Raw genomic sequence first — 24611 nt, 5'->3', positions numbered from 1 at the left:
TCTTTGTAGTAAAATGGTTCAAAGGATGTGTGCAGAGGCTGTTTAGTAGAGCAATATCTTAATAGAGAATCTCAGCATTGTGGGTTAAGAAGGAATGTCTCTGCTTTGGAAACCTGTAAATTAACATTCTAGTAACTAATGAAATATATTCCCTGGGTGTAATCAGTGGTTGAGATGATAGTGCTTCATTCTTGTGAGTTGTAGTTTGTCCTCATTCCTCTTAATCTTGGTAAAGCAATTGGTTGAGTTAAAAGCACTTGTTCTGCATTGGTTGATTCAGGGTTGGTTTATTCAGGCCATGGGAAAGAGCAATTTCTTCTCTGTAAATGAGTTTCTTTGTCTTAGATCCACCAATCCGGTGACCCCCACTAAATTTAGTTGTTATTGGAGTCATGGTAAGCTGTATAGGTTGCCTTGTCTTTCTAACAGCATTAGGAGTACGTAATTGGGATTTCGTTCAAGAAAGAAGTAGGTACACCAAGCTGAAGATGATTGGCTGCTCTCTTTTGACAGACAAGTCTGAGAAGGAAACCCCATTCGAATCCCCATTCATTCTGGATTGGTGGATCTGGAGCTCAGAAACAAAGTTTCAGGTAAGAAATTACCCTGTACTATATTTTACTGCTTCTGCTTAGTTGCATTTGTCTGAAAATTCAACCCCTTGCTTTTTCTGCATTATCTCCCTGAAAAAATTAGAGTATGGAAAAAATCAGCAATTTTCCATGTATATTTAGTTTAAAAATGTTCACTGTATACACATATAACTTTTTTTTTACTTTTGCTCATGAATACGTTTTTAGAACAGACTACAGATCATAAAATGTGTAGCGCCCAGTGAATTAGAAAGCAATATGTAGGCACGCATGGATGTTGAAAAAATGTAGTTTATAAGACAACAGTGGAAGGCAAAAATAACTTAGTGGTCTTTCTGGAGGGGCTAAAGACATTCAGACTTTAAGGACCATTTTGGTTTGGCTCAGCATTGTAACACTTAAGGTTTATCTATACTATAATCTTGTGTTCTCTACAAATTAATTTATAAAGGAACAAATGTTTTTCTTTATAGTTGGCAATTGTACTAGAAATCCTAGTAGAGACAGCACTTGGGCTATGTCTAAACTACATTCTGCTTTCGAAAGAGGAATATAAATGAAGCTGATCAAAAATTCAAATGATGCACGGATTTACAAATGTCATGCTTCATTTGCATAATCACGAGAGTGCTTTTTCGAAAAAGGGTTTTTGGAAAAAGAAACTGCAGTCTAGACGGGGTTCTTTTGGGGGGGAACCCTTTTTCGAAAGAATCAGTATACCTCATTTTTTTCAGGAGTATGGGTTCTTTTGAAAAAAATGTTTTTCAAAAGAACCCCGTCTAGACTGCGGTCTCTTTTTTTTTTTTTGAAAAACCCTTTTTCGAAAAAGCGCTCTCGTGATTATTCAAATGAAGCGCGAGATTTGTAAATCTGCGCTTTATTTGAATTTGTGATTGGCTTCATTTACATTCCTCTTTCGAAAGAGGAATGTAGTTTAGACGTGCCTTTGGTGTGTAACATTTTTAAACCTGTGATGAAAGTCTGTGTTAGAGTGTAGGGTGGTTAAAAACACAAATGAGCCAGTTTTAGTGATTGGCTTCTATGAACAGTTTTTGATGAGCTGTAGCAGGTTGATCTTACAGTTAGATTGGTATATATACAATGCTTTTGCTCGGTTGTAGTTTTCAAGTGACCAAGAACAGATTTCTCTGAGAGACTGACATATCTCTGAAAGACTACAGTGTTAGTAATAGGGACGTGAAAGGTGAACCGATTAACTAGCATTGCTCTTAACGGGTGATGCTTACCATTTCCAGTTAATCGGTGGGGGCTGGAGCAGCTCTCCACCAACTGTGGGCAAGGAGCTGCTCTGGGCATCCTGAGTGCTGCTTCAGGGCATCATAGGCAGGGGCTGCTCCAGGTGGGGATGGTGGTCGAGCCAAACTGGGCTGGAATGATCCCTTACCCCCCTCCAATCGGTTAACTGGTTAAACGTCATGTTTTACTGGTTAATCAGTGAAATGGAGTTTTACATCCCTAGAACTTACATATGCTTTTTAAAAAACCGCTCTGAAAAGTATTTGTGTGTAGTAGAGCGGGGGGGGGGGGGATCTGTTTTAATGACACTGGAGATTGCTGGACAGAAAAAAGGGTACTTATGTTAGCAGAGAGCCATCTCGGCTTTCTACCTGGTCTGGCATCTAGCTTTACATTACTGTAATGGACTTCTCTTAATAAGATACTCCATATGTTATCAATGCATCCTTTGTCCCCTCGTGCATATTTCGTGACGGTGGTAACATTGAACTCTGTATATATCTCTTGTTAGCTTTTCAGGAGTCTCCCATTTCCTGTATTTTTAGGTTTGTCTGATTTAACATGAGCTGCCATCCAGTTTTGATACTTCTGGGACATCTCTGTGTTCTCTTCTAAAGAGAATCATTTCTTGTATTTAAAACAAAGATCCTTAAGAGAATCAATTTTTAATACAGAAATAACTTTTGTGTTTAGGTCATGTGCTCTTATGTGATCTTTGTTTTGATGAATTATACACTCATTTCCTTGACCTGTAATCATATAAAATTCTAGTTAGGTTTAACAGATCAAAACATAAATTCATGATTTTCCTCAAAATGGTGTCTGCAGCTCTTGGGTTTTTTTTTCTTATTTTTTTGGCTGTCTAAGGTCTTAGTTCTGGAAATGCTTCTTTCTATTGTATCTTTAGTTTCCGAACTGAGGAGGATAAGTTTAACTTTCAGGCTACCATTATTAATTGAAGAAATATTTGCCATTCTTTGAAATTGGAGATCATCACATTTTTTGGGTCCCATTCCCTTGCGTGGCTGAGTCTCTAGTTCTGGAATTACAGTTGGGAATAGGCTAGTCATGGTGTATGCGGTAGCCATTATGTTTTTTTTTTTTTTAAAGCATAATTCAGAAGTGAGCCGAATGTGGTTTTTGAAAAATGAAGAAATCAGAAGGGGGGAAACTACATTTCTGAAAGCCTTATGCAAGCCATTTAAAATACAAATTAAAAATTGAATCAGAAAACAAAGCTACACTTGGAACTCGAATACGTTAATCACTTTAATTTATTCAATTTCAATACATGTTGGTTTGTATGAAATTGTATTCACTTTTTGAAAGCTAATAAAGGTCTATTCATATTGAAGTGAGTGTATCTATGTGTTTGTAAAGTTAGCCTCGTATGCAAGTATTCAAAGCTTCAAGGTCTACATTTTGCTTGATATTTAAAACTTGCAAAAATAAGCTTTTATAAAACACAACACCAGTGAAAGTGCTTTCACAACTTTTTAAAATTAAAATGTGTTTACATTTTTTCCTGCAATATTTGAAACCTGAAAGTGAAAACCCTACTTCATATTACGTTATGCAGAGGCTTTAGTTTGATCAATTTTGCGTATGTTAAATTACACAGTTCCTTGTCTGCAAGACTATTAGAACATGTTAGTTATCGAATGTTAGCTAGTACAACTAGCACACTTTAAATGCTAACAGACAAGTCCACTGATATGAGACCCGAGCCTGCTCTTTAACTTGTACCATAACTTCTAAGATGGTTTCCAACCATAATTTTCTAGTTGTCTAACTGCTGTGCAGTAAGCCTTTGCGATTCCCTACTTTGATTTTTCCATCTGTCATCTTATTTCTCAGGCCTAATACACTGTTAGCATGATCTGCTAGTGTTTCTAGACAAATAGATGATACCACTCTTTCTAGTGTATATGAGAGTAGAAGGTAAGGCTATTTTAATGTAACACAACCTATGTGATATAACACAGCTGATTTGCCAGTCTGGAATGGAACGTGCCTTTTTAAAAATTTTAGAACACCATTGGAGTGTGTGTGTGAGAGAGGTAAGTAAGTTAAATGTAGACATATGCTAGAAAATACAACTTTGTCTGAAAAATCAGTTAATACCACTTCGGGACATGGATGTTATTGTATTAGTAGTATTTTCTCTGGAAGTCCTCTTGGATCTTCATCAAAACAAGATATTGCATCTCAGGAGTCTTATACCGATGAACAAATTAAAATGGAGTAAAAAAATTTTTATGCTCAAGGAAAAGCACTCTCTTCCACTGCACCCATACTGTTTTTGTAACAAATACATACTTTGATCTTCAGGAGCAAAGAGGGACTGCATTATTGAGTCCTGTGCAGAAGATCCCTTTGGAGTAGGGAGATACCAAACAGATTTAGAACTATTAAAACTTGTAAATAATCTACTTTCCATTTATGGCTTACTTTAAACTAACGTAATGTCTTTGTACGTGCAAGGAAATTCTACTCAATTTGAGTGACAGTTGGGAAGCTGTATTACTGGACTGATTTTTGAATGCCAGTCATTTGGTTTAGCTGGGCAATTAACTAATGAAGAGACTCACATCAGTTTCTTCATTGTTTTTTTTTTTAGCACTTTAAACAAAAAAGAAATGACCAAAACTTTTTTACAAAAATCTTTAAGATGAATTTAATTTTAACAGAGTGGATATGGACTGACTTCTGAGAGAATCAATTTTAAGTATTTTACTTAATCTCAAGTACTAAAATGGAAAAGTGAATTGACTTGGTACAAAGAAAGCTTTCTTTACTTGTGGAATAAAAGGAGAAAGTAACTAAATGCCCTTCCTGAGTTGAACTAGATCTTTGATTTTATAGCATGCATTTGGTACTTCATGTTGTTTGGAAATATTGTGAACATACTAGTCAAGCTATATTTGATTTCGGACTTAGAACTCAATATACGAGTTGCATTTTGCTTAGGAATTGGTGGTTATGTGATGCCAGTATTCAAAAAATACTTTCTGGGAACTATGCATACGTTGCACAAGCACAGGAGAATTTGGTTTTGATATTAAAAGGGAAAGATCAACTTTTGGTACCAAAGTTCTGTTGGTCTGACATAAGTTGACTTGCATTTTAGAAGATTTTAATAGAAATAGGTTGCACAAGACATCTTGAGTTTTGTGTGTGTATTTAAGTGCACAGAATGAAAGAATACATCATCATCATTAAAAGATGAGTAGACCATGTCCATATTGGCTTGAGTCAGTACAATCTCATTTTGAAAGACAAAGCTGTTCTTTTTGCCATAGAAACAAATGTCCAAATATTTTCTGCTCTCTCGGATCTTGAGAGCTTAATTGATTTACAATATGTGTAGTTGAAAAAAATCATTCCAAGGTTGGGACCGTCAATGCCAAGTTTATAATACGTCTTAAATTAAAAGGAATGATAATAAAAATGTTGGTACCCTTAATTATAGCAGCATGTTACCATGGCTGGATACAGAATAAGCATTGGTTCCGCTTTGGGGGGCACTTTTATGTAGAGCTTTCCTTGAATATTGTAGGGGATGTTCTAAAACAATCTGATCTTAGTCAGAATTGAATGACAGAAGTTTAGAAACATTCTGATCTCCCACTTTTAGAATATAGATTTTTTAACTTTTGAAATAGGTTTCTTGACTTAGGCTATTTTTGTTAAAGAATTCTCCAACTCAGAATTAAAGCAACAGTGTTTGCATATAACCAGCTGCTCTAGAACTGTTGATGTTCTGCATACAAAGGTTATGTGGGAAGCTGTGTTTTATCCTCTCCTTTAAGGGTGACCCAGATCAATTCTGGTATATATGGAAAGAAAGAAAATTCCCACAAGAAGGCCTAACTGCCCGTCTTTCACAAGATGTTCCACTACTGTTTGCTGTGATGGGCCATAGGGCAGCAAACACTTCTACAGGTGGCCTCATTTTGTATTTAAAAAAATAAATATTAGAATCTTGAAGTGCCCCTTCTGGTGACAGGCAAATTAATTTGTTTGGAGGAGGTTAACTGATTTTTATCACAGTGAAATTAATGTAGCTAATCATAGGAACTTGGGACTTCTTAAAGACGAGAGCCCCAGTTGGTTGAACAATGCATTTTTCTGTCTTGGTTATTGATTTATACCTTCATGTTTGAAGGATAGTATTGAAAAGGGACCAATGCTTAAGCCCTATTACCCCAAATAAAATAATTCACCTGGAAAATTGTGTGGAACTATGCAGTGTTCCCTGTAAGCTGAGCACATGGGCGGCTACCCAGGGGAGATTGATATGCTGCCGAGCTGATTAGCAGAGCCCACACAGCCGGCGGCATATGTTTCTACTGGTGAAACACATCTGCATGTGCTTTGGTATCCATAACAAAATTTATTCCACACAGGAATGAAAAAAATAAGAGGGAACATAGCTTAGGAGTGTGTGACTTCCTGACCAACCATTCCATAACAAGGTTATTTTTTTATGCCTTGAAGCATGCAATTTGATTAGCCTTCCATTAGTCTTCTTACCTCCAGATGTTGGTTATCACATCATTTTCACTTACAAGAGCATTTACAATTTGATTGTGACCATCTGTCAGTGAATTATCCAAAGGGCCTGTACACTGTCAAGTATTACCTTGAGCTTTACATTTTTCAGCCACCAACTTTGAGTGACTTCTAAGCATAAAAGTGTCTGACCAAGTTGTGATGTTGCTTCATAATAAATTTCTCTGTTAAAACCTGTCAAACTGGTCTCTTTGCAGTCTCGTATCCTTAGCTTTTCCAGTCTCTTCTTTTGTAAGTCTTGCCAAACTTTTCACCCTTTTTGTTGTTCTCTAGAGCTTTGGAATGGCTGTGCTAGTAGCTAGGAGTATGAAACTATATTTTATGCAGGAAGAAACATAGGTTGCCTCGGTTGTGGAAATTTTCCCCACGCACTCGGGCCAATGATCTTGTTTTGATATACTGCAGCCCTGCTCTAATGTTTAGTGTGTTTCATGTAGGGATGTAAAATTCCTTTTAATCAGTTAACAATTAAGCATAACATTTGTCCGGTTAACTGCTTAACCGGGATCCTGCTCCAGCCTACCCAGTTTGTCGGTTAACCAGTTACTGGTATGCATCACCCAGTAAAGGTGATGCTTACCAGTTAACTGGTTACATACCTAGTTTCGTTTATAGATGGCTCATTGCTGCAGACTTTGGGGTGCGTTTAACTATTAGAGGAGTTTTTAATAGGTACTATCTGGGTATCAAATGTCTAAGATGAACTCTGCTCCTGATACCAGAAAGGAATGATTAATTCTCCTTTTTTTTTTCCTGTAGTGGACAAATATGACAGTCTGAGAGAAAGTAAATTCACTTTTACTTTCATTTGTGTGCCTTCCTCTTCACTCCTCCCTTTCTCCATCTTGATTTGAAACGTCAGGTTGTGGGCCATCACAAATGTCTAAAGTCCTGTTGAACTGAAATGTGGAACCTGCCAGATTAAATCCAAATTATTAAAAAGCAAGAAGTCAAACAGCTTCATGTTCGTTACATTAACTGATAGGCCTATTTGTAGCTAGCAGGTCACTGCACCTGATCAAAATCAATCCTTTTTTGTTCTTTACCAAAGAAGTGCATCGATATTTCGTTTGCATTTTCCTGTTGTGCGTTATTGGAAACTGTTTTATGTTTAGTAACTCATAATACTGCCATAGCTAAGAGTCTTAGTTTTTCTTTCATAAATCCCTTAATTCTGGAGTTTGTAACACTGGAAGAAAAGGTTCCCATCTGGTTTAAACGTGGCATGAAAATAAGCAATGTTTCTGCCCAATTGTTTAGCTAAATTGAACATTTATAAATTGCACGTGGGTCTCCAAAGCTTTATAGTCTTTCAGTCGTTTTGTTTTTACATACATAAAATGTAGCAAATGGGCAAGACACAGGACTTTGCTCAAGTTGAGCCTAAAATGACCAAAATATTTAAAAACTTTGTAATATACCTAAGATGTTTACAAACTTTCGTCAATCACTGACATAAAGGAAAAAATCAACATTTGAATTGGTTCCCTCCCCACATCATATATGATCAGATAAGCAAACCACTAAGCATGTTCACACAGTGATTTAAAAAAAACAACCTGGCACCAAGTCTCAGGGCTGTGGGTCAGCTAGCTCAGGGTCACAGGGCTTTCCCTTGGGGAGCTATAAAATTCGGTGGAGAATCGAAGGGTCTGAGAGCCTGGTTTCCCAACTGAACCTGAACATCTATCCTAGTCTTACACAGCCTCGCAGTTAGAGCCAGCTGACATGGGCCAGTTGTGGTTGTGTGCAAAGTTCTCAGAAAAATCTCCGGTAGCTTGGTGAAATCACTAGGCAAGAGGCTAGAGTTTCAGGAGAACTGCAAACATTGTGTATTCAATTTAATATCTTATCTTTTTATTAGAATTAATGTTTAGATTTAAAGGTTACACATTTCTAGTCTAAATTATTTTTGAAAATTTTCACTCACTTGCTAGTATTTCCTGAGATTAGGCATCTAAACTCCCTCTGCTATAGCCAGTGAATTCACTTCTTTAGATTAGTAATGTTTGTAGTCTTACTTCTATTAAATGAGATGTATACATCTACTCAGTTGTATCTTTACAGCCCAAATACATCCAGGGTCATAGAATAGAAGAGAGAATTTTGGTAATTTCTGAAATTGGCCACAATCATGGTATTTTTGGCTTAATAGTTTTTGTTTTTTAGCAGTGTTAAGAATTTTAATTTGAATGGAAAAAATAAGAGAACTTAGAAAATATGGCCTTAACTTCTCTTGCTTTGGATTCCCACTCTCCTCCCCGCAAATTTTGGCACAGTAACTGCTTTTCAGATGTTTTCGTCTGTGGCCCCGGACCCCTTTAATTTTGATGTACTAATTTGGGAAGTTATAAATTCAATTTGACTTGGTGTTTGTAATAAAAGATAAATAGGGCACTTGTGAATGTGAAAAGTCATTGAAAACTAGGACGCTGCCAAGCTTGGAGTTGGGTTTACCAGCTGCTTAGTGATGAATAACTGAATCCATTTTGATTACTTTATCTGAATCTAAAGTGTACTGCTAAATCCTGAAAATTGACTCTGTGGAATACTGCATCATGAAATGCCAAACTTTTGTGTGACTTCCAGATCACACATGCCCCAGTTTGCAAGTACACAATTCTTTTTCTAATCACCAGTGCCAACAGCTTGCAGTCTGGTAGTTGAACTCTTTTCTTTCTGATTTGTCATTACTAGTCATCTTCCCTTGCTTATGCCTATGGTGGAACACTATTTTTTGTCAATAACTCATTGAATGATAATAGCAACACATGTATAACTGAGGGTTGAATTTTGCACTGTAGAATTTGTACTTTTGTTAAAAATTGTAGTTGAAGAAGAAGATTAAAATCTTTTCTTATGCTTCTTTTTATTAGAAAATGTGGTCAAATTACAATGACCATGAGTGGCTGCATTAATGCACATGATGATAACGTGCATGATGCAGTCCAGTATAGACAGGGGCAAGCTATGTTTGACCTAGGTACATGATTCATGGCTGAACCTGAAGTCTGACTTAAGTTTTGTGTAATACTATGTTAGTTTAATCCAGCTCCTCAAGTTTATATTTTATTAAAATATCCTTTTCTAGCATATCCTAGGAGAATGCAAAAATAAAATAAATAGAACAAATTGACACTAAAACTGGCAATTATGACGGAATACACACACAAAGCAAATTAAACAGGTGCCACTTTTCTGTAGTCACTTTTCTGACTATAACAACACTTATTCAAGAGCAGAATATATTGAACGTGAATTACAAAAAATTGAATACTGTGTCCCCTCAGCTATAATATTCAAGTAGGCGCTAGGGGTAAGCAGTTGGGAAAATCACCTTATCCTTCATGTGACAGAGTTTGCATATTTTAAAATCTTAAGTAGTTGTTTTACTGTTGGCCCCTAATAATTAACACAGAAGTAAGCACGTACATATCCACTTTAACATACTAATGAGTTGCCTGCATTAAGTGATTTGTTGTGGCATCTAACTGCTTCTTCTCTTCCTTCCTTTTTGTCACCCTGCAGTGTTCTGTGCCAAGGTCTTTGTGGCTAGGCTGCTCCAACCTGGTAGAGAGCATGTGCGCACTGAGATGCCTGCAGAGCATGCCCAGTGTCAGATGTCTCCAGGTGCCTTTCTTCTTTCTTGTTGTAAATGTGTTATGCGTAAACTGTGAACATTGTTAAACTCAGGGCTCTGTTTAATCAAATTGTTAAGTCTGCTAAATGTTTCTTTTGTGTGCATCCTTCTCTGAAATCTTCTACTTAACTATTTTGTAGAAGTCATTAAGAGAGCCCTGTATGAACTTGATCATTTTTTCATGGGGGGTGATGAGCTTTTATGTTCATTGCTTGAAGTTGTGATACAAATAGCATAGTTGTGCATGTTGCCTGTTGCATTTTGCTTTTTCATTTTTGGTTTTAAAACTTGTTTTAATTAGTTTTGCCAGTTCTTTAAAAACTAATTGCAATGTCCTACATGGTTTAGAGTACAAGTTTTGATTTTTCATTGAGAGGAAGAGATTTTTTTACTAGTGTGGTCTTAGTTACATCATTAAGTTACTATCATTGTGCATGTTTGAATACAGAACAGTTTTGTTGAATACAGTTAGTTTTGTTAATAAAAAGTAATCTGGTAAAGATGTGAGTTTCCTTAAATACAAATTCCATTGCTCTTAATTTGTAGTAAATTGCATAAATCAAAGCTGCCTAATTTATAGGCAGTGATGGGGCTGGGGGAAGGGATTGAGGGGAAAGAGTTTGTTTCTGACTGGTTAGAGCTAGTTTACAAAATAGGAAATTTAAATAGTCTATTTTTGGTCTGAGTGAAATGTTTTGAATCCCTAAGAAACATAGTTTGGAAAGTTATACAGAGCATGTGTAGTAATTATTTGTATAATATTTTCTTAAATACTCTATACTAATGCATACAATATTTAACAGAGCACACATATACTCGGTATATCTCTCCTCTTTCTGTATTTGTGGAAATTTATAGCAGCGTTCAGTGGTGCAGCATTGTTTCGTGTGCACAGGAATTTAAGCATGGAAGGAATTGCTTTTGTGAATGGAAGTCTTAGCAGTTCAGATTCTGTTTGAATGTAAGTGAATCAACCAACTATAAACACCCTTCAGTGAAATAAGAGTATCTAACTAAACATGACCTCTGAGTTCAAGAAACTACTTTTTTTTAGTTAGGGCGGATTTGGAAGGTTCTCATTTTAAAGTTTCATAGTGCTTCTATCTCAATACAAATGTAAACAATACCAGGAAAACTGTAATATTACTTTGTTTCAGAAGACTTATGTTTGAAAACATTGCTAAGAAACCAAAAATAAGAGAATTTTCTTCCCTGTAATGTGTCTAGGGATGGATAGCGTAATCCAAGATGAATCAACGTTGTAAAACCTAACCAAAGCTTGAGGGAAGTGGAAATTCCAATCTGCAGAGAGATAGTTCTTGGGTTGTTTGATTAATGATTTGGCTTTACTACAAGCCAATCTCCACCTTATCTCATGCTCGTGACACACCCAGAAGTAGGCAGAAATACATTTTGTACTTAAAATGAGAGATTAACAGCAGGGGTTCTCAGTTTTCCATGTGGGACTCCAAAATCAGTTCCAGGCTTTTGTCATGACTATAGTCCGTTAGTTACCGCCACAATCCTTTGTGAAGCAGCGTGGAATTTGATTCACAGCAAGAAATCATGCTTGGTTTGTGAAGGGTCTGCTGGGAAATGCTAAAAGAGATGACATCTGCTGTGTGATGTGTCCTGTGGCCTAGCGTGTTGTTTGAAGGCCTGTTAGAAGGTGGTACTGAGTGGGGTTTAGGAAGTTCTTGACCGCTGGGAGCTGTGTGGGTGGAGGAGCTGCTTATGTACCACATTTACGTGGTATTCCTCGGAGCACAACACCGTGTGGGAGAGGAGACGGTGGGTAGAGCTTCTCTTCCCTTAGTTCCTGTGTGTCTGAGAGGCCTTTGATGTTATCACAGCCGTCCTCCACTCTTGTGACCCTGCTTGAGACGTTTGGGTTTCAGAATGGGATGATTTTCTAGAGCAGTGATTTGCAAGCAGGTTTCAGGGGTTCTGCCAAACTAAACTAAGCCTGTGTAAGACACTGGAGCACGAGCCTCCCACCTTCAGCTTAGCTTTGTGGGGTCCCTGTGGTGTGCGTCCCAGGCAGCTACCCTAATGACAGACCTGCCTTTTAATGTAGTGGAGATGCAGGAAAAGAGTTTTAGAACAGGAAGGCTGTGGAATTATCATCAAATGTTAGGGGAGAGCTCAAAGAAAAAAGCTGGGGGCCCCTCCTCTAAAGCTACACTTATTTCTGAACCCTTCAGCATGTCTGATCTCAAGGATAAACTGTTGCAGGATCCCCACATAGTTGCAGAAGTCAACTCTCAGAAACACAGCCGACCTAGCTCATAAGTTCTCACTGCATGTTATTCCACACACAAGTTACACTAGGGATGTAAACTCCCATTGAAATGGTTAACTGGTTTAACATATTGTTTAACCAGTTAACCCCAATTAAAGCAGGGGAGTGCTCCAGAGGTAGCTGCAGCGGCCTCTCCTCATGCCGCTGGGCTAGAGCATCCCCCACGGATTAATCTTAACTGGTAAGCCTCACCCATCAAGTTAAATGTACATAACCAGTTAATTCACACCCCTCATTTACGCTCATCATTTGTAGCATCCATAATATTCAGATATTGCTAGACCTCTTTTACCATTGAATCTCAAATAGCTTCAAAACTATCACAACCTCTTTTGAAATCAACTCAGAAATTTCAGTCATCGGTATGTTCAAAAAATCATTAGCCCTCTGGTATTCCCCTCCCCCTCCCATGAATTTTTATCAAAGCGATTCACAGTATCAACACGGGTACAGATGGGATGTGCAATGGATATCTTTACTAGTAAATAGGGAAAAGATGGAAAATCAGAGCTATTACCAAGCAACCTTTCGTAGTGTCATCTGACATTGAGATGCTATTGGTCTCTATACATTGTAAAGATAGAAGATAAGACTAGAGGAAAAGATATATATTCCCTTGTGTGCGGTACATTTATTATATTGGACGCTGACTTTGGCCATATTTCTTTTTTTGCTATAGTTCACAACTAAAGGAGCAAGTTAAGAAATACACTGTGTTTTGTCACAGTGGAATCTGGAAATGTGCTATATCGTTGATGTGATGTACAAGTATAATTCTGCAGTAACCTAGCTAGTGATTCTTTGATGCCTGGCCATACATCATGAAGCACTAAAAAAAAAAAATCTCAATTTGTGATATTTAATGTTTGTGAGCTCTCATCCGAGTTTGCTTTAATTCAGGGGTCATAAGTTCCTGGCCCGTGAGTCATCCCAGAGCAGTTGCACAATCCAGCCCAGGACTCCCAGAGGCCTGTCAGTTACTGGCCCCCAACTCCTGCCCCTCTTTGCCATTTCCCAGTCCTCTCCCCCCCGTCACCCCTTCCCTTGAGGATGTCCAGTGTGCTCCGTTTCCCCAGGGCTCCTGCCGCCATAACTGCTGCTGTGACCCAATGCCAGGCCTCCCAGTGACCTTTGAAGCCACATCCTCGGGGACAGGATGCCATGGAGGTGGAGAGGGTGGGGCTTTGGGGACCAGTAATGGATAGGCCTTCCTGGCCCACCAGAAATCCTAGGCCAGATTGGGCAATTGTTCTGGCTGGGGATGGTCTACTGGCTGGGAGTTTGAGACCCTGCTTTAGTTTTGGCTGCCTTGTCAAATAGTAACTGAAGTCATTATATGTAACTGACGTGAAATATTCATGTCAGAGTGTAGCACGCGCAGGATATGTTCAGTATCAGTCTTAACAGATGCCAATAATGGGTGCATGTGATGGGATTATTGTGAAATTGATCAGAATGGATTCAGCTTTGTTTGCAAGGATAAAAATGTTTTAACAGTCTCTGACTCCCATTTGAACTCTGAGATGTACTTTGTAGAAATTCCTCCCTGGTATTAATCTTGTATGTTTCAACTCCTGTTCTGGGTGAGCTCTGCTGACAATTTGCATGGAAAGTGTAGGCTGAAATTTAGTGGGAGCTGTAAATGGCATAAGATTTGCCACGATCCTCTTTAAGATTCACTGACAATTCATATTTGACTCGAAACATAAATGTCTGTTACAAAATCATGAATTCACAATTAAAAGATATAATTTCCCTCTGCTGTCTTCCACACTGGGAATCTGCACACTGGGATACTGCAAGTGAACCTGACTTTTTGTTCATTCTTAGGTAATAGCAGACACATTACTTGTCCTTCACATTTTCTAGGCTAGATGCCTAAAAATCATGTTTAGGTAAAAATAATTAGAATATAAACAGTGGCAGTGCTTCATGCTCAGTGCGACAAATAAAACAGGGTATGACTAACTGCAGTTTCAGAAGGGAATTAAAAGGGGCCCCTTCATTCGCTGATGCACATAGGATTTACATAGGTAATTCCTATTTGATTTATGGGCACAAATACCTAGAATGAGGAAGACGTGAAGACTGCAGTGAGCCTTGGTTGAATCATGACCTTTTCCAGCTTGTGTAATTCTTCAAGAGTAAAGTATGAGCAGCTTAAAAGATGAATCCTGAGATGAGCTTTACTCTTACCTTAGTGTGCATAATGAAAAATGTCATTAGCATGCATGCAATTAAGAGACCCTTGTAAAATCTAGCAACCGGATTTGACAAAATGTCCTCAGAAGCAAGTAAATTGAATATTGTACTCCAAATGAGAGCTGGCCACTGTTCATTTATTTGCTGTTCTTTTTTAATGCAGGGAAATTACTTGTTTTTAATTGCTGCTGCATGCTAATCAGGCATCTTCAGTCTGTCATGGATTTTCCACGTTGAATCAATTCAGTATATGAAAAAATTCATTTTTTTTGTCTACATGCATTACTTCATATTTCTGCAAGCTCAATTTTGTACCATGCTACTCTGTTGCTCAGTACATTTAAAATCATTTGGAGATGCTCAGTTATATTTACTGATTGAAATAGTGTAATTGGGGTTTATTGTTAGATGGTTGCAGTTGAAATGCTTTATGTAAGTATTTGCTCTTCATGCCTTTATAAATATGGGAGTCCCATTTTCTTAGTCACTCTACAAGCTTAAATTAGACTGCCCCAAAGGTTTACCACATTGGTGAATCCTTGCACCTGTGTGCAAAAGACAAATAAATTGACTTCTATTGTTCTTCTGGCATGGATCAGATTGCAATATCCAGGACCTAAATGAGAGAGCAGTAAACTTGACCTACTTGTGTTGAGCCACTGGTTCTATTTCTGGTTGTGAAACATAGTAGTTGATGTAGGAACATCCATAATTTTGGGAATTTATCGTAGTCCTGCAGCAGAATAAAACTGACTCAGTTCTGCTTAGTTTCATTGCTGCCCAAAGGGGTTCTGAATAGGGATGTTAAATATCAGTTAACTGAATAGTCGATTAACCTCATGAATTTTTATCAGTCGACTATTCTAGTTCTGAATATCCATGAACACTGACAAGGCCTGTTGGCAAGTTAAGAGCAGCGGCAGGGTAATGGAAAAATTTAGGTGTAGTGTTAAGATGATGATGCTACATTGTTTTACACCTCAGTTCACATTTGGATGTTTTCTTCACAGTAGTACAGTCTAGAAACAAATGGGCTCTTGAATTCTGTAGAAGTTGTTACTTGCCAGGTAAAACTTCCTACTTACCCTGCGTAACACAAGATTTTTTTTTTTTTGTATTTAATACTAACACTAGTGTATTTTGTAAAGGAAACAAAAGCTTAGTGTGAAACTTCAGTCTTAAAACAAAGTGGAGTCTGCTTTTTTGTGAATGACCGAAGTGCATTTAAATATTTGATTGCCTAAACTCCATTTTGGTATTCTTTCATAACAAAAATAGCTTTCCACAATCTTAATATGGTATTTCAGGCTATCATTCAACCATCAAATACCAGTATAGTTTTAACCTCTCAGGTCTAGCACCCTTGGGACTTTTGCCCAGTCCTGAACCAGGAAATTTACCAGACCAGGGGAGGTCAATACTGACGCCTCTGCTTCTGCAGCTGTGGGGCTCTGCTGTGGTGGCAGCAGAGGGGCTGACACTGATGGAGCGAGGGTGGGAGAAAGTTGCTTGGGCAAAGAGGCACCGGCTGTGCTCCCAGCATCTAGCTGCAGGGTTCCACAGCTGCCTTACCTCTTCCCAAATGCGACTCCTCATCCCTGCTCCTCTCCCTCCCTCCCTGCATTTGGACACTGCAAATAAGCTATTTGCTGCTCTCCTGAAGGTCTGTGAGGGTAGGGGGGGGGGGGGAGTTGCTCCATGTGGGCCTCCCGCCATGGCGCGCCCCCGGATGCTTGACTACGGATTTTGTTGGATGAGGAAAGTCTGTTTATATCAGTCTAACCTGTATGCAAATGGAGGCTTTTCACACATGAATCATAACACACATTCTTTCAGTTAAAGACTAAATACCGATAGGCTTTCGTTTGTGGCTTTCAGAGTTTTATGATCATTAAATCTCACTACGTACCTTTTGAGCAAGAGAGATGTTATCTGACAGATTTTAGATGGACCAGCTGAGGTACAGAGAGGCTAGGTGGCTTGCCTAAAGATACAGTGAGCTAATGATAGGCGGGGAACAGAAACCAGCTCTCTTGACTCAGTCCCTTGATGTATCATTAGGCTGCTTGCCTACAAACCCTCTTTAACATCTTAACATCACAAGTTGGAATGTGATAACTGGTGGTCTCTCCAAGCCCAGTGAGCAGGCTTTTTCCTGTGCTGTTTTTGTGGGGGTGCAGTTTTAAGAAACAGGTGATTTACAGCAACTGAAGGAAAAGTTCCTAGAAACTGCCAGAGGCAGTTTCATGTTTAGATACTGAGTTAGGACATTCAGTTCAATTCATGTCATCACTCAGCATTACGTATCCTGGCAACGTATCCTGAGGCCAGTTGATCAAGAACCAGTCTTGTAGCAGCCACAAACCAAATCTAACCCCCTCCACCTGCAGCTTAACCTGTGAGTAGTAATTTTGGCTCTGTTAACGATTTCCTCGATGGCCTTGGGTAGACCCTAAAAATATTTTTCTCATTCTGAGAGGTAAGAATTATCATTCATTTTTCACATTGAGGGTTTTGTGCGAATTAGTACTGAAATGCTGATAGATTAATATTGATCTCAGGAAGAGGAAATCAAATCTGACACGCATGCTCAAATATCAATCTTAATTAGAAGGCCAAACCTGCAGGATCCTCCTACAGTTGATGTAATTGTTGCCTTGTTAAAGGCAGTTATTCCTTCAAAAGGCAGATTATTAGATTTTGTGACTGTAGTGGCTCTCATGCATACACCTGCTTTCTATCTGAGCCTGGATGGACAGTATTTAAACACCTACCTATCAGTAAGAATCAGAATTACAGGCTGCTGCTTTTGTATCCAACTTATTCCTAAATTCTGTTTCATTTCCAGACCAAGAGCAGCCAATGAAGTAGCCAGAGACCTTTCTGAGAGGAGGTCCTGATAGGTATGCATCCAGGCAAAATGTCTGCTTTTTTAAAAATAGGCTGAGGATAAGATTACCAGGAAAACTCTTTGACAAAGTAGTGATTTTCCCCATCTTCCCAGATCAGTATTTCCAAAGGTTTAAATTGATCTATCTTGAAGAGGGAATGCTACCAAGGGAACATTTCAGCTTTCTTTTGGTACCCAAGCAGTCTGCCAGAATTGAGCACTTGTGATCCTGAAGTCAATGAACAATATTGCAGGAAACTAAAATTTAGAATCAAGTCTCTGAAATTCTGGACTGGCTGTTGTTTCTCAAGACACATGTATAACTTCTGTCAGTATAGGAGAAACACATTTTCACAGACTACAGGTGGTAAGATTTGTAAGTTTTTACAGCCAAAATGACAAACCAAGTTTGTCTCCAATCCCTTTCCTCCCTCCAAGTGCAAGCCTGCTGGGTATTTATGTCTCCTGCGTAGGTGTATTAACATAGATCAGAGTCCCCTGATGATCTTCACTATTGTGGGCAGGAAAAATCTTTGCAGACCCCTCTTCACATTTTCAGTGCAAGATTTGACTTGACTTGCAATTATCTCCTGATATCTTCCAAGGAACTTTTCAAGTCAGGACTTCTAATTGGAGTCTGTTCACATCTGGCCAGCACTCTTGATTGGGAAGCTCATTTTTCTTAATTTATACTGCTGGATTTAGCAAGAGGCATATGGAATATAGTCGCTGGATTTTGGAACCATCTGTCTGGCATTCTTTGAAAGATCATTTGAAACATCACCATCTTTTGGTGATAATGGCTAATCCTTCCTTATGGCCTTTGAATGAATGAGGGCATTAGATACTCTTGTCTGCACAAGACAGCAGCTTTTCTGCTCAAATGAGCTAAAAGATTTTTCCTCCCTGGGAAAGAAAAGCTCAGCTCTACAGATGATTGCTAAATAGGCAGGAGGTGGAACTATCTGAGCCTTTCCTAGTGATATTTGAAATTGCTAACGTAGGAATTCTGAGCTCCCAGTTATGCACCTGCTCATATCCAAGCAGTCCACCATAACTCACAGGTTCTACTCCATTCACAAGGGCAAAGGAGGTGGTAGCACTGTATCCTTTCTTAATGCTGGCCCAACCGCACTGCTATATGCTTCTCTTCCATTTGCTCTCCTGTCCAGAATAGTGTGGAAAAAAAGTTAGCCTTGGTGATTATGGTAATTATCAGGGCTCGCCGAGCCGCGACGATCCCTACTCACCAGCTGCGCTGTCCGGCGTTCTGCGTGTGCGCGGACTGCCCGGACCCGACTCTTCTGGGATGTAATCTACTCGCCACTAGTGAGTAGACTACATAGATTGTTGAGCCCTGGTAATTAGTGTGCTTGGGTTTCAGGCATCTTGTTCTTCCAGCCAGTCTTTGAAAGGATGCTTTTGAAGGCCTTCCACAAGGAAGCAGGGGCTACTGTTACAGTAGCTGTCAGTTCATTAGGTGAAATAAGGAGCAAGTTAGTGAGCATAGTGTACAGTTTTCTCAAAATTATAATTTACTTAATCTCAGGTCTTCCTATGAGAACCATTTTGACTGCAACTGTTATGCTGAAGGAATAGCACGTGGGACTAGATTATCCGTGTGTTGCCCAATTGCCATAATGATGGGGTTCTATAATTTCTTTTGAGAAACTGGTCAACAGTATCTCACTAAGGATATTTTCTGTTTTTATTTAGTTGGATTTCAGAATTTCTCCTACTTTCTCCAGGGACTGACTTCAATAATTCTTCCTTCTTGGCGTAAATACCCTTCAAATAAATGACTATATTTCTATCCCATAATAATTGTTTAGTCAGAATCTGTGCTCTCTGAATCCTTCTGCCTCAGTTCCTTATAGTTCTTTGAACTCATGTAATTTGCATCTTTCTAGCACAGAGGGATGTAGAACTAAATGCAATGCAGTATCAGCAGAGTTGTGTATAGACTATTTGACATGTCTTTATTTATATGGTCCCAAATTGCTTTGGTCTGTTTTTGGCTAGATTAGGTTTCAAGCTCATGTCTAATTGGACTACTGTTGTTTGCCAGGTCTTCAGCATTATTACTTCCCAGTTCTCTTACTTTCTGCTGTAGCTGTTTCATTTGTTCCCCCCCACCTCTGCATCTGTATTTGCTTACCTTATTCTGAGCAAAAGCTTCAGATGGGGTAGCCGAGTAAGTCCATAACTGGAAAAACTTAAACAACGAATAGTCTAGCAGCACCTTAAAGGCTAACAAAACATGTAGATGGTATCATGAGCTTTTTTATACCTGTATTTCTGATCTCAGTAAGCCTCTCTTGTACTGTCCTCACCAAGTTTGCAATACAGATTTCATTCGCACGCATTCCATTTTTTAAATTGTTACTGAAGATCTCAATGATCTCTGATAAAATACTAGACCGCTCTGCCAGATTTGGGGTGTTACCACTACTGCTGTATGTTTACGGACCGTCAGCCAGTTTCCAATTCATGAGTATGTTTGCAAATGTCAGTTCAAACTAACTTTGCGCATAAGATTTAATGAGCTACCACAGGCTTTATGCTGACTTAGTTTTCTTGGAGTTGGATAATTCACTTTTAGTGATTTTGTATATATGGATTTGGAGAAGATACAAGTGACTAAACATCCAATTATTCTGGAATTAGGGTTTCTGTAATAAAACATGTTGCAATTTTGCATCTTCTGACAGCAGCTTTTTATTTATTAAAATGTTGCAATAGTCTAATTGTAGTCTTCGCAATTTTCTGTTACTTTTGCAACCTCTTGGGAGGGAGGTAGAGGAAGTGCTTCCTGATGTGTACTGGAATTGTATTGAGCTTACTCTTACTGTGTGTTGATACTTATTTAATAAACAAATGTATAATGTAAGACTAAGGCTTATACTCTTCCTTTGCCCTTCGTTTCAGACAGTAGATCATAATAAACTTTGTGAAAGCACTTCCTTAATTGTTCCTTGAAATGTGTGATTCTATTTGCTTAAGATTTGAAATAAATGTTTTATTGTTAAGTAGAGGAGACTGTTTATTTGCTCTCCTTGTTTCAACATGTAGCGAGTGTGTTCTCCTGCCCTACCATCCTTGTATCAACTAAAGCATCCTCTTCATCTTCCTGACCAAAAGAGCACAGGTGTCAATCTGTGATTCTTATCTTATAACTAGGAAGCCTTTTGCGTTAACATTTGTATAAATCTTATCTGAGTGTTTTTCCCGATGCATTTTACGTTTACAAAAATTTTTACTAAGACAGTGGTCAAATTTTGACTGTTTGTGGGGGACTTTACCTGTAACTTAGGCAGCTGAAAATTCTTCCTAACTTGTATTAAGTGGAACAGTTTATATTCATTACAGTCTGTGGCACACAGGTGCAGTTGGTAGAGACTGCACACTGAGATTATTCATTAGGTTATTCATATATAAATATGAGCATTTCCAGATGACCTGTAACCTTCACTTGTAGTGAAGTCTTTATCTTTCAAGTGGGGATAATTGCAATGGCCTTTTTTAGGAGGTGGGGCTTTTGGCTTCCTGGCAGACTCTGCTAATTTGTAAATTTCTGATCCTAGTCTCCCTATTGCACCTGATGTAAGTGGTTGTAACTTGACACAGAGTAATACTTGCACAGGCAGATCTAAGGATTTTTCAGTGGCTCTTCAACCTGCTTGTGGTTTGCAAAGTAGAAGAGTCCTGTCAAGGACTGCAGTGTCTCCCTCTAAACTGCTTTCCAGTTTGCTCTGCCTTTGCAGGTATGCGTGCAGAGAGAGACCTCTTTGCTACCTTTGAGTTGTTTAAAAACTTTACTAAATTCATTTATTAGCTGTTTTGTCATCTATTTGCACGTGGGGCTGCTTTGTGTGTTGTGTACCAAGGGCAAGACTGTTTCTTTGCGTACTGAGAAACTTCACTCAACTTCTCCCTTCTGCACCAGCCATTTTCAATGTGCCTAGCCAAATAGACGATAAAAATAACCAGCTCAGGAGGCTTAACTCTTAGCTCTGTCAAGTGTAGTAAAGTGAAAAAGTCTTTGGGGGTACTGCTTGACAAACTGATGGTGGAATTCTTCAGTAAATTCAGAGATCTCTCTCAGCCTCATAGAATGTTCCAGATTTTTGTGGAAACCCATCAGCCAAGTATGGGAAAGCATCGCAGAGGCCGATGATACTGGAGCCAAAGCACATGGCTCTAGATGTAAATTTTCTGGACAAAGCACTTTCCTGACTAAATAGTTTGACTCCCAGAATCTTTACTAAAAGTGTCTGATAGCTTGTTCTGCATGGTAAAATGGTGGCTTCTTGCCACATGAGGCAAGTGAGTTAAAGCAATCGAGAAAGTTTGAATAAAAGTGGTCAAGATCCTTAGCACAAATTGGTTCCTGTCTCCACCCTAAAAAAATAAAAACCCACAGAGGTGATTAGATGTGCATCAGTTTCCTTCGCAAACGTAGATGAGTTTTCTCGGCATGGGCTAGGCTGTGATCTCCCTCGCATCCTGTTTTAGTACCCTAGTGATCAGTAGAGTAGTTCAGTACCTTAAATAAGCATGACCCAAACTGGTGAAAAGCAAGAGAGAAATGCTTCAGGCTATCCTGACACCCGTGGCTCTTCTGAAGTTAATATGCGGCTCCTTGCTCAGGCACTGACTCCAGGGCTGCAGTTACAGGTGCCAACTTTCCAGTGCTCAACTCCTGGCTCCACCACCACCTCCAAGTGTATTGCGCCCTTGCCCCTCTGAGCCTCCTGAGTTCCATGAAACAGCTGATTGCAGTGGGGAAGGAAGAGGAGGCACTGATTGGTGGAGCTGCTGGTGGGCAAAAGATACTGGAGAAAGGAGAGGAGGCACCCAATGGAGACTGCTGACAAATTACTGTAGCTCTTTGGCAATGTACATTGGTAAACTGGCTCCTTCTCAGGCTCAGGTTGGCCACATCTGGTCTATAGTATCTTAGCTTCTATGGATTTCCGCCATATGCCTTCAGTAAAATGCATTTTAGGGCTGGGGCGTTACCTTTTGGACTAATTCTTTATGCCAAAACTTGTATCATAAGTGTCTTCATTGCTGTAGTGGCATTTCATGAGAGGATTGGTTGTTAAACCTCCACTGGTTGAGGAAAAGCGAAGTGTGTAAATGCGAACATGATCCACACTTCGGAAAGTAATTGCTTTCTAATAAAAGTCAATTCATGCCCTTTCAGTCATCCATCTGGAAGTCTGGACAGACGTGATCATTCCATCATAATGTAAGCACATGTGCAAACGAAGGCTGAGAGCTGCATCTCCTCCTGTTTTTAGTGACTTTCTATTGGGCCAACTTCTGTTAGTAGCCTTTATAGACATTCCTTCCATTATTATCCAAGAGTGTGCTAGCTTAGCCCATAGACAGGGTTACAATTTTTGAAAGAGTAGCTGTATCCCAGTGCTAGTGGTCATGACTTGTCCAGTCACTCTGATAGCAGCTTATAGGACTGGGGAGCTTGATATTTTTATGGAGCAGGACAGGAGACATGCCTCCCTGAAAGAGAAAATGCTGGGTATTGATGTACACTGTTAATAAAATCCCTTTTTAGGACTTGTGTGCTTGCTTGTGTTGAAGAAAGACAGTTTTAATTTTCAGTAGATATTGGGGAGGAGAGAAAATAATTGTTTCACATGTATATCGTTTCTTGAGTAACTTCAAAAACAAGGAATTCCGTTGTGGTAGGCTGTCGTAATAGTCATCACAGAAACACTTTGTAGAAATTCATGGTTTTTTCCTTGTGATTTGTAATGAAATGTTTTTCTAGCTGTAATTTTACACGTTTGGAAATGTATGTTAATAGAGAGAGACCTACTAATAAAAATAATAGAAGAACTTGTCTGCCCAGGAGTGCTTTTTAAAGAATTCCTTATCTAGTCAGCTACTTGTAGAGAGGAAACTGAGTAAAAATTTAGTTAATAGGGAAAAAATTCTACTCTTTAAAATCAATATATTTTTGTTTGGAAAAACGGAGATAATTTGTGACGTGTCAGTTGGAAATATGTCTATGTTGAGGGAAAGATTGTGTTGCTCTTGGGCTGGGATATTGAACACAGTTTTATTAATGACAAATAATACATAAAGTTTAAAGAAATGGATCTGATCTTCCTTGCTTTTGACATTGCAATGGAATTTTTAATTGTAGGTTTGTGACATGGTAGTTGGAGGTTAATGCATAGATTAGGGATGTTAAAAGTAGTTTAAAATGGTAACCATATAACCGTTGAAAACTTCAGTGACACAATTGGGACAACCACCTGTGACTTCTGGCTTTGTTAGCCCTGGATGGTATGAGTATAGACAATAAATATAGTAAAACCTGTGTTATCCGGCACGCTTAGGGCTTTGTCTAAAAATTTCAGTTATCTGAGGGTCCCATCAACCTAGGAAAAACCAATGGACAATAATAGTAAAACTCAAATTTTTAATATTGGTAGTTTTGTAGTGTCAGACAGTTGGTCTCACATGTCTGTTTTGAGTCACAGATGATTAGTACTTCTTAAATAAAAAATTGTTAAGCCAATCATGGTAAACCAAGCCAGGCCTGTGGGCCTGAAGATGTGACAGTATTGTGGCTGGGGGCAATGCTGGTTAACAAAGTTTTCTGGTTAACGGAGTGCCAGATGACAAATGTTTCACTGCACCTGGAACTCCTAACAGGTAGTCAATACATCCTAGGAACTGCCTTTCACTCTTAAATGTGCAGTTCAGTCATTCAACACAAGAGACTTTTGCAGACCACCCTGCAGTCACTTTCCTTCCTTTTCTAAGTTTGCTGATAAAGAAGCTGGCAAAAATGCTGGATTTCAAACTACTAGTGCAGCTGCTATTTTGGATCTCTGTCAGGCTCCAGCTCAGGGCCTGGCACAGACAGCAGTTACTCATCTAAATCATGTTCTGTTCATAGATAAGGTAACTTCTTCCCTTTTCATCTTTTTGGACCTCTGTGGCATTTGATTGCATTGATCTCCAAAAAACTCTGTGATGAATACAAGCCCCTTAACATGACTCAGACTGAATGCAGAGATTGTCTAACTGTTCCTGTATCTCCAGAGCCTTCATCTCCAGAGTCCCACAGTTCTTACTCTTTCCCGTATTATTCAACATTTTTTTTGAAGCTGA

General features: G+C 38.9%; 1 protein-coding gene across 4 annotated transcripts in view; it reads left to right on the top strand.

Moving 5' to 3' along the window:
• Positions 1–24611, top strand: part of FBXW11 (F-box and WD repeat domain containing 11) — a 100459-nt gene that overhangs the window by 10490 nt on the left and 65358 nt on the right. Inside the window, exons 2-3 of one of the 4 annotated variants that reach the window (XM_075900140.2) lie at positions 514–593; positions 9954–10055. The exons of 1 other annotated variant lie outside the window; for it this stretch is intronic. In XM_075900140.2, coding sequence (XP_075756255.1) covers positions 10005–10055 — 51 coding nt within the window. In that variant the 5' untranslated portion in view covers positions 514–593; positions 9954–10004. The remainder of the gene's footprint in view (positions 1–513; positions 594–9953; positions 10056–24611) is intronic. 2 more of the 4 variants (XM_075900142.2, XM_075900141.2) reach the window with 2 other exon arrangements.

The sequence above is a fragment of the Pelodiscus sinensis genome, chromosome 16, assembly GCF_052426305.1.
Source record: "Pelodiscus sinensis isolate ZL-2025 chromosome 16, ASM5242630v1, whole genome shotgun sequence".
NCBI lineage: Eukaryota > Metazoa > Chordata > Testudines > Trionychidae > Pelodiscus > Pelodiscus sinensis.
The sequence above is the reverse complement of the archived record's forward strand: the minus strand, read 5'-3'. Positions and strand labels throughout refer to the sequence as shown.